The sequence below is a fragment of the Hibiscus syriacus genome, unplaced genomic scaffold, assembly GCF_006381635.1.
Source record: "Hibiscus syriacus cultivar Baekdansim isolate YM2019G1 unplaced genomic scaffold, ASM638163v2 tig00111402_pilon, whole genome shotgun sequence".
In the NCBI taxonomy this organism is placed as follows: Eukaryota; Viridiplantae; Streptophyta; class Magnoliopsida; order Malvales; family Malvaceae; genus Hibiscus; species Hibiscus syriacus.
In genome coordinates, this window is record NW_024063082.1 from 6,731,928 (window position 1) to 6,742,052 (window position 10,125).

The 10,125-nt window shown below is 35.8% G+C and overlaps 1 protein-coding gene and 1 long non-coding RNA gene across 3 annotated transcripts; one reads left to right on the forward strand and one right to left on the reverse strand.

The window, feature by feature from the left end:
• Positions 1–5,705: 5,705 nt before the first annotated feature.
• On the forward strand, positions 5,706–6,375 carry LOC120161696. The gene is made up of 3 exons (XR_005519496.1): positions 5,706–5,816; positions 6,015–6,151; positions 6,301–6,375. It is a non-coding gene; the product is annotated as an uncharacterized LOC120161696 (long non-coding RNA).
• Positions 6,376–7,032: 657 nt separating this feature from the next.
• Positions 7,033–9,109, reverse strand: LOC120161688 (PHD finger protein ING2-like). Of its 2 annotated transcripts, none has more exons than XM_039171902.1 (7): positions 9,029–9,109; positions 8,825–8,893; positions 8,542–8,747; positions 8,002–8,065; positions 7,649–7,905; positions 7,517–7,555; positions 7,033–7,261 (listed from the first exon to the last, which is right to left on the reverse strand). In XM_039171902.1, the coding sequence occupies exons 1-7, from the start codon at positions 9,072–9,074 to the stop codon at positions 7,151–7,153; spliced, it is 792 nt and encodes a 263-aa protein (XP_039027833.1). In that variant the 5' UTR covers positions 9,075–9,109; the 3' UTR covers positions 7,033–7,150. The 2 variants fall into 2 exon arrangements, with proteins under 2 accessions (XP_039027833.1, XP_039027834.1); XM_039171903.1 differs by having other exon boundaries at positions 7,034–7,261; positions 8,542–8,730; positions 8,822–8,893; positions 9,029–9,089.
• Positions 9,110–10,125: the final 1,016 nt, after the last annotated feature.

Sequence of the window (10,125 nt, forward strand, 5' to 3'; positions counted from 1 at the left end):
GTTGTCAATTATTTAACTATAGTATGACATGTCCTTTCCATTATTTTTAATCATTAATCATATTTAAGCTATGAGTGTGAATATGCTACGAACATATGGTTCAACATGGTGACATTATTCATCACAGATGACACAATTTATTGTAATGCTTTATTCATCCGAGATTTTCACATTCAGTTTCATACCGAACAACAATATTCGAAAACAAGTTCATGCATCCATGTTTTACAATAATCATCGTCTCGAGACGTGCCATTCGATAATGGCGAACTGGTACGAGGAATTTCCATTAGTTATAAGCTAGAAGCAGTGAAAAATGTTGAAAATCCACCGAAAGGTGGAATTAATCCACAGAAAAGTGGATTTAAAATCTACCGAAAAACAAAATGTCAAAAATGGTTGGCTAATTGTTGAAAATTAGCAATGGTATAATTGTATATTTTAGTCATTGTAATTTAAGGTGTTTACAAATTAGTCCTTAAGCTTCAACTATAAATACCCTAGCTCATTTAGCTTCAAAACCATCCCAAATCATTCTAGCTTTCTCCCAATACTAGAGAATTTAGAGAGTTTCTTGAGAGTTGTTTTCTCCTTTTTATCAAGAGAGAATTATCATTATTTTCTCCTTGGTAGATCGAGAGAAGTTGTAATTCCTATTTTCTCATAGTGAAATTCTTCTACCGTTGCCCATGGTTTTTACCCTATATTATTTAGGGGTTTTCCACATAAATTTTGTGTCTCTTTTATCTTCACTTTTTTATTTTCTCAAATTATCAGTTGCGTTTTTACTCTATCTGATAGTTGTCTTCCGCAACAATTGCTATCAGAGCCAGATTAGAGTGTGTAATATCTACTTATTGTCTTTGTGGTTGCTACCAAAAAGTGGATCCTCCAACATAAGAAAGTAAGAAGATATTACCCATTCTTTGAAGGTCCAGAGAACTATTCACGATAGTAAAATAGTAGGAGCTATCCGTAATTGAAGCTATGACAACGAAATTTGATATTGAAAAATTCAATGGGAGAAATGTCTCATTGTGAAAATTGAAGATGAAGGTCATCCTGAGGAAAGACGGTTGTCTAGCAGCTATCAGTGAAAGGCCGGTAGATTTCACAGATGAAAACAAATGGATCGAAATGGACAGGAATGATATGGTAAACTTTCATCTAGCATTAGCAGATGAAGTATTGTCAAGCATCAAGGAGAAGAAGACAACTAAGGAGATATGGGATCATCTCACCAAATTATACGAGGCCACACCGCTGCACAATAAAATTTTCCTTAAGAGGAAATTGTACACTCTCCGGATGCCAGAATCTACTTCAGTGAAGGAGCACTTAAACACACTGAACATGTTATTTTCTTAGCTTACATCCTTAAGATGTATAATAGGAGAACAAGAACGTGTTGAACTTCTACTTCAAAGTTTACATGATTCATATGATCAACTCATCATCAACTTGATAAACAATAATGTCACCAGTCTAGTCTTCGATGACGTTGCAGCTGCTGTTCTCCAAGAAGAAAATCGGCGCAAGAACAAGGAAGACAGACAAGTAAATCTGCAACAAGCAGAAACGTTGACAACGATGAGAGGGAGATCAAAAGAACGTGGCCAAAGCAGTAGTCACAAACATGGTAGATCGAAGTCGAGGAGCAAGAAGAATTTAAAGTGCTACAACTGTGGAATGAAGGGTCACTTGAAAAATTATTGTTGGAGTCTAAATAAAAACTCCAATCCATAAGGCAATACCACAAACACTTCAGACGATGAAGATGCTCTATGCTGTGAAGCGTCAATCACCGTGGAAGGTAGAAAAAGATATGCAGATATATGGCTCATTGATTCGGGAGCAACATATCACATGACCTCAAGAAAAGAATGATTCCATCATTATGAACTTGTCTCAGGAGGATCTGTGTATAGTTGCAATGATCATGCCTTAGAGATCATTGGCGTGGGAACCATCAAATTGAAGATGTATGATGGAACAATTAAAGTTGTTCAAGATGTGCGGCACGTGAAAGGTCTGAAGAAAAAATTTATTATCCTACGAATTGTTAGATAATAATGCAAGCAAGATTGAAACATGGAAAAGAATCATGAAGGTGTTCCGTGGAGCGCTTGTGGTGCTGAAAGGAGAAAAGATAGCTGCAAACTTGAACATCCTGAAGGGAGACTTTGCTAGAAGCAGAAGCCTTTGTTGCCTCATGTAGTTCAAATTCTGCAATGATATGGCATCAGAAACTTGGACACATGTCAGAACAAGGAATGAAAGTCCTTGTGGAGCAAAAGTTACTTCCAGGCTTAACAAAGGTATCACTTACTTTGTGTGAGCATTGCATAACAAGTAAGCAACACCGGTTGAAATTCAACACATCAAATTCTAGAGGCAAAAATGTTCTAGAATTGGTTCATTCTGACGTATGGCAAGCATCAGTTACATCCCTAGGTGGAGCAAAATACTTTGTCTCATTTATTGATGACTACTCCAGGAGATGTTGGGTGTATCCTATTAAAAAGAAGCCAGATGTGTTTTCAACTTTGAAAAACTTTAAAGCGCGAGTGGAACTTGATTATGGAAATAAGATCAAGTGTTTCAGAATATATAATGAATGAGAATACACAAGCGAAGAATTTGATGGCTTTTGCAAGAAAGAAGGCATCAAAAGACAGTTCACAGTGGCGAACACTCCTCAACAAAATGGAGTGGCAGAGCGGATCAACAGAACCTTGTTAGAAAGAACAAGAGCAATGTTGAGGGATGCTGACTTAGAAAAATCATTATGGGCAGAAGCAGTCAATATCGCCTGTTATTTAGTGAATTGAGCTCCATCAACTGCAATAGAGCTAAAGACACCAATGGAGATGTGGACTGGTAAACCAGCTGATTATTCAAACCTCCATGTATTTTGAAGTGTTGTGTACGTGATGTACAACTCCCAAGAAATTTCAAAGTTGGATCCAAAATCCAGGAAATCTAAATTCTTGGGGTATGCTGATGGTGTAAATGGGTATCGCTTGTGGGATCTCATTGCCCACAAAGTGATCATCATCAGGGATATTATCTTTGTAGAAGATAAACTAAAAAGAAAAAAAAGACGATGATAGAACTGAAAAGTCAGAGACTGCATAGATACATGTGGAAAATGAGGTTGAACAAGGAGATTTTTCTGAAGTAGAACCAGCACATGATAAATAAGAACCAGAGAGTTCTGAAGCTCCAACAACTCATCAATCAGATCATGTGAGATGACGTCCCAATTGGCACTCAGATTATGTTATAGAAGGTAATATTGCATACTGCCTTTTAATAGAGGACAATGACCTATCAACATACCAGGAAGCAATAAACAACTCATATGCTTCATTATGGATGATGGTGATGCAAGAAGAAGTTGAAGCCCTTCATAAAAATAATACATGAGACCTTGTGCCACTACTACAAGGAAGGAAACCAATTGGTAACAAATGTGTCTTCAAAATCAAGCGAAATGGTGACGATCAAGTGGAGAGGTATCGTGCAAGACTGGTGGTCAAAGGATATGCTCAAAAAGAAGGTATTGATTTCAATGAAATCTTTTCTCCTGTGGTTCGACTAACAACAGTTCGAGTAGTTTTGGCAATGTGTGCTACATTGAACTTACATCTAGAGCAACTAGATGTTAAACAACTTTTCTTCATGGAAATCTTGAAGAAGAGATTTATATGCTCCAGCCTGAAGGTTTTGAAGAAAAAGAAAAGAAGAACTTGGTTTGCAGGTTAAACAAATCTCTGTACGGTCTAAAGCAGGCACCGAGGTGTTGGTATAAGAGATTTGATTCTTTCATTATGTACCTTGGATACAACAGACTTAATGCATACCCTTGTGCTTATTTCAAGAGGTCTGGTGATAACGATTTTGTTATATTGTTGTTGTATGTGGATGACATGTTTGTTACAGGACCCAACAAAGATCATATTGAAGAATTAAAGGCACAACTGGCTAGGGAATTTGAAATGAATGACTTGGGATCAGCAAACAAGATTCTAGGGATGAAAATTCACCGAGATAGAAGTAATAGGAAGATTTGGCTTTCACAAAAGAATTATTTGAAAAAGATCTTGTCACGATTCATCATGCAAGATTGTAAGCCAATTTCTACCCTCTTAATTCCTATAAACTTCAAATTATCCTCCAGTATGAGTCCTAGCAGTGAAGAAGAGAGGATGGAGATGTCTGAGTACCATATGCATCAGCAGTGGGAAGTTTAATGTTCGCTATGATATGCATAAGACCAGACATTACACAAGCAGTAGGAGTGATTAGTCGGCACATGGCGAATCCAGGCAAAGAGCATTGGAATACAATAAAGAGGATCCTGAGATACATCAAAGGGACCTCAAATGTTGCATTATGTTAAGAAGGATCAAATTTACTTATCAATGGGTATGTTGATTCTGACTATGCAGAGGATTTGGATAAAAACAAATCTACTACATGATATGTGTTCAAAGTTGCTGGTGGAGCTGTAAGCTAGGTTTCAAAGTTGCTGGTGGAGTTGTAAGCTGGGTTTCAAAATTGCAATCAGTTGTGGCTACATCCACAACAGAGGCAGAATATGTAGCAGCTACACAAGCCAGTAAAGAAGCAATTTGGTTGAAGATGCTATTGGAGGAACTTGGGCACAATCAAGAGTATCTCTCTCTATTTTGTGACAGTCAAAGCGTCTTGCATCTAGCAAGGAATTCAACATTTCATTCAAGGACAAAACACATACGAGTTCAGTACTATTTTATTCGTGAAAAGGTGGAAGAATGGACAATAGATATGCAGTAGTTCCATACTAAAGACAACATAGCATATTTTATGATGAATGTGATCAATGCCGATAAATTTACTTGGTGTCGATCCTCTTGTGGCCTGTTAGAGACGTAAGCAACATGAAGGTACAATGTAGAAAGAATGATGGGAGATTGTTGAAAATCTACCGAAAGGTGGAATTAATCCACAGAAAAGTGGATTTAAAATCTACCGAAAAACAAAATGTCAAAAATGGTTGGTTAATTGTTGAAAATTAGCAATGGTATAATTGTATATTTTAGTCATTGTAATTTAGGGTATTTACAAATTAGTCCTTAAGCTTCAACTATAAATATCCTAGCTCATTTAGCTTCAAAACCATCCCAAATCATTCTAGCTTTCTCCCAATACTAGAGAATTTAGAGAGTTTCTTGAGAGTTGTTTTCTCCTTTTTATCAAGAGAGAATTATCATTGTTTTCTCCTTGGTAGATCGAGAGAAGTTGTAATTCCTATTTTCTCATAGTGAAATTCTTCTACCGTTGCACGTGGTTTTTACCCTATATTATTTAGGGGTTTTCCACGTAAAATTTTTGTCTCTTTTATCTTCAATTTTTATTTTATCAAATTATCAGTTGCGTTTTTACTCTATCCGATAGCCGTCTTCCGCAACAAAAAATAATCTCGAACAGGAAGCTAGATGACCATTTGATCCGAACAGCTAGCTCATAAAATCGACCTCCGAAAACGAACGGAAAACAAATTCTCCTGCAACTAAGTTTTAATTCTTTTAAGCGGGGAAATGAGAGTGAACCTTCTTTGAGACGATGTTATTCAGTTTTTGGAGCTGGTTGGTATCGGAACTCCGGTTGATTTTAACAAAACCGTAGAATACTGGCAACAAGACAAGTGGACTTGCCACTTCCCTGTGAAGTGGCACATCATTAAGAATGTGCCGAACACTTCACTGAGGCACGTAACACTCGAGAACAATGAGAACAAGCCTGTTACTAATAGTAGGGACACCCAAGAGGTATTCTCTCTCTTTCACTATATGTTTTACTTGGACTCGAATGAGTGTTGGATATGGGTATGCACCTGTAACTGGTTGATGTTTCCAAGTTCTTTCAAACATTTGGGGAACCATACCCTTATATGCATAGGTCACATATTTCTCCTTTCCGTGATATTTTCATCATCCTGGTTGTAAAACAGCTGGTGGCTGCTACAGGTTAATTTTGAGCAGGGTCTCAAAATCTTTAAAGATCATTCCAGTAAGACATGCATTCTCGAAGATTTCGAATTCTACGAGGCTCGTCAAAGGATAATCCAAGAGAAAAGGCTAAGCATCAGGTGTCGCAGAAATAGGTATATCTGACTCTTGTTTGAATTGTATCCTGATTTTGCATTTGTTCACCGGGTATTACTTACAGTATGCTTTTCATCCTTTTAGAATCCTATAAATGACATTGCATAAACTGCGCAAGTATCAATTTCTTTATATTCTTCTGAAACAGGTTTTGAGTGGGGAGCCTAATGATGATGCTGTAACCGATAACAAAGAAAATACAGCAATGACAAACAAGAACTTGGAAAAATCTTTAGAGGCTGCCTTGGTAGAAGAACCAACTTTTCCATCAACAGACAATTTAGTCAAGGCGAATGGGAATGTGAAACCCTTACAAGAGAACAGATCAGTTGCCTCAACTGAAGGCGACGAAAGCAGTTCATGAGTGCTTGCTATAATTGGCTTCAAAGATATAGAATAGGAGTGTACTTTGGGTTGGTTTATTAACAAGACTAGCTAATTTACATCAACTATTGTGACTCTCTTAGCACCCTTTCAGCCTCTTTTGCATGGTGAGGCAATCTTGACTGCTCCACGCCCGCCTGAGTTTTTCCTTGTTGTTTGTGATTTTCATCTGTTCCCCTTTGTTTTTATTAATGAGAAAGAGTTGGAAGGGTAAGAAATTGCCCAAGGACAAAGATGTATTTATACTTGGCGTTTATTCAATTTATTTTAGTAACATTTTTTGTCATCTTGTATGCTGGATAAAATACAAATATATGAACGTTTCAAAATCAATATGAATTACGAACAAATCATTCGAATTGCTAAGGGGTAGCATCAAGGTCTTGCAACATCTACTTCTATACAATCCAACGACAATAAGGTTTCTACACGTTGACCTGTAAGCACTGGAATTTTTCTTCTTCTAAATTTTAAATGGTTCACACCTTTGTAACGAATCCTATCTCCATTGGTGAATTACAGTTGCAATTACTTCCTAAATTCTGAAAAGAGTGCCGAAAACATCATAATGGACAATTTAATGGAACATCTCAAATCATGCAAAATACGTATCATTATTGGCATTGTGGAAGCAGCCTACAGGTTGGGCAGTACGATTTTCCCTTGAATCTTGTTTCCGGTGTCAGCCCCACACATGCATAATGGAACCATTCACCTCCTTGGCACTGAATAAATAGAAATGTTAGTGACACCTATGCTCGAATCATCATATTCAAACATGGTATGGGGGATATAATCTATCAAGAACCTTCGAAATGCATGAAAATATTGGATAAGTTTTGAACAATTCCTAAACTTGATGCGATTAATATGAGAAACCTAAACGATTAACAGTTAAATATAACACAGGCAAGTAAGGAAATACGAATACTACTAAATAAATAAATAAAGAGATGAAGACATAAGAGGAAATAACTCACATCTTCATTGTCACAGGCAATCATATCTCCAAATGACACCTAAATAAGGTTCAGAACAAATGCCTCTAAATCAAGAAACAACGAGAAAAAACACAAGTAAATCAGTACCGAAAACCTAAAACAAGGCAGAACCTGATGGCAGACACAATAAGTAGGTTCATTTGGATCAATGGGTTGATCAACATCAAGAGGGCGAGCAAAATCTTTCTTATGGCTTCCCGGAGGAGGCATGAGCTCAAAATCCCTATCACGTTCTCGATCCCAGTCTCTATCCCTGTAATCCAGCCTCTTTGATTGGGATGTAAAATAAATGGGCTTGCACTTCTCGAGCTTAGGTACAATAGGCAATGGAGGAAGAATTGCAGGCTCATCTGGTGAAATTTTTCGTTCTTATAAAATTGCAGGAAGAAACGTATAGTGACAAATGTTAACAACCTGGCATTTTGTCCATTAATGATGTTCAATTTTGATAGCTATTACTGTACCGTGCTTTAGATCTTCCGCAAAGTAGGTCAAATCCTCGTCCAGACGCTTTACATGGCTATCAATCTGAAACAAGTATCAGTTATAAAATTTGGTGAGCTTTAAATCAATATGATTCAAAAAATGACAGCAGCTCGAGAAGCTGTGTACGAAAATAACCCAGGATGGTTTTGAACTACATTGTATCCGTAATTGTGACTGAACAAGATGAAGATCGACTTCTCTTAGAAAGGGAAGAATTGCTTCCAAAAGTAAGCTGTTATTTAGATGGAACCAGACTTCTAGTCCTCTTCACTCTTCATTCAAACATTACAGTAACCAAGTAAAAACACTTATAGCTACATCCTACATGATACAAACAACTATCTTAAGTTTGTTACCACTGATGACTTGAACTCAGATATGCTGATTTAAACTTGAAAAGGTGCGCAAGATATCAATATCATGGCGTTCCACGCTATCATATCACAATAAACCTCAATCCTCAATGACATCAGAATAATTATTTACAAAGAAACGCATAGCCGATTGCAAATACTCACCAAATCATAAGCTTGTCGTGCCAACAAAACCTTCTCGGTGCACAAACTCAAGGCATTTTCTTGACTTGCCTCTATATCTTTCTTCATTTTCTCAATGGTCTCCTCATCCTCATGACTACTGTTCATATAACTATTTCCGTTCCCTCTTTTCGCCACCAATCCTAAACTATACTTAGTCTGTTGTCTCGCCTGATTAATCATAGTTTCGAGAAAAAAAATTAATCAAAATTCCCCAAATTTAGAAACCTAATCATTGAACTCCAAAATTTTTATGGCTTACATGGGGACCTTTCATCAAGTTCGCGGATTGTATTGAGGAGTCTCTGAAGCTCAGCAGGTAGTGTGCTGACGTCTATTGGAAATTTAAAAAGGAAAAAAATTGAAACTTTAAATTAAATATGAGATTGAAGCTCTAAATTAATTATAAAAAAATCATAAAAAGTTAAAATTTGACGTGAGAACATTGAGCAATGCGATTGGTACATACACTCCAGATAATCGTCGACGTAGACGCCAGTTCTCGCGATCGCCATTTTTCTTCTTCTGAGATTTGGGGGTTTCGGGTTTTGAATTGAGAGATTCCGCGAATTTGATTTCTAGGTTTCGGGCTGGGATTAAAGAAACCAAGGGTGAATAAAATTAGGTTTTTGACCGTTGTGAAAGCGGGGGAAATGATCAGTAAATATGCTTCATGTTATTGTACTTTTATAATGGGTAAAATACAACATTAGTCATCAATCAATTACTGTTTTTCATGGGTAAACTACACCATTAACTACTTAATTTAGGGCGATTCTATTTTTACCATGGTTCTTTTAATTTTTTTCAATCAAATCACTTAACTATTTAAACGTTGTCAATCAAGTTGTTCATCATTAGCATTTGACAGAAGAACTGACATGGTTGTTAAAAAGAATGATATATTTATACATTGGTCTTCATTACTTACACATGCAATCAATTTGATCTAAATTTATTGAATTAAATTAAAATTAAGATCCAATTGATTGAATCTGTAAGTAATGAGAATCGAATGTGTAATTATACCATTTTTTTTAACTATCACTTCAATTCTTTCATCAAATATTAACAACAGATGACTTGATTAACAATGTTTAAATAATTAAATAATCTAATTGATAAAATTAAAAGATCGATAGTTAAAATAAAATTTTCTCATAATTAAATAGTGATATATGTAGTTTATCATGTTTTTATTTTACACACTAAATTTCTTTTTGACAAAATCACTATTAATTTTATTTTTTCTATTTTAATAAAATAAAAAATTATTAAGTGACCTTTTATATAATTTATTGTTTCGAAAATAATTTTATTTTATTTTATAAATTTGAGATGACATGAAATAATATCTGTTCACTTAAATACAAATTTCTTAATTAATGAGGTCATTTAATTATGTCAAAATAATTTAAAAATAAACAATATTGACGTCAAAACCCCCATGGGTGTCTATAAATATACCAAATTTTAAACTGCGAAAAAACTCGGAAGGCTGAGATCGACCCCCAACAAACCGTTGAACCCGGTAATTCTCAACCGTAATAGAGTCAACTATTTTTA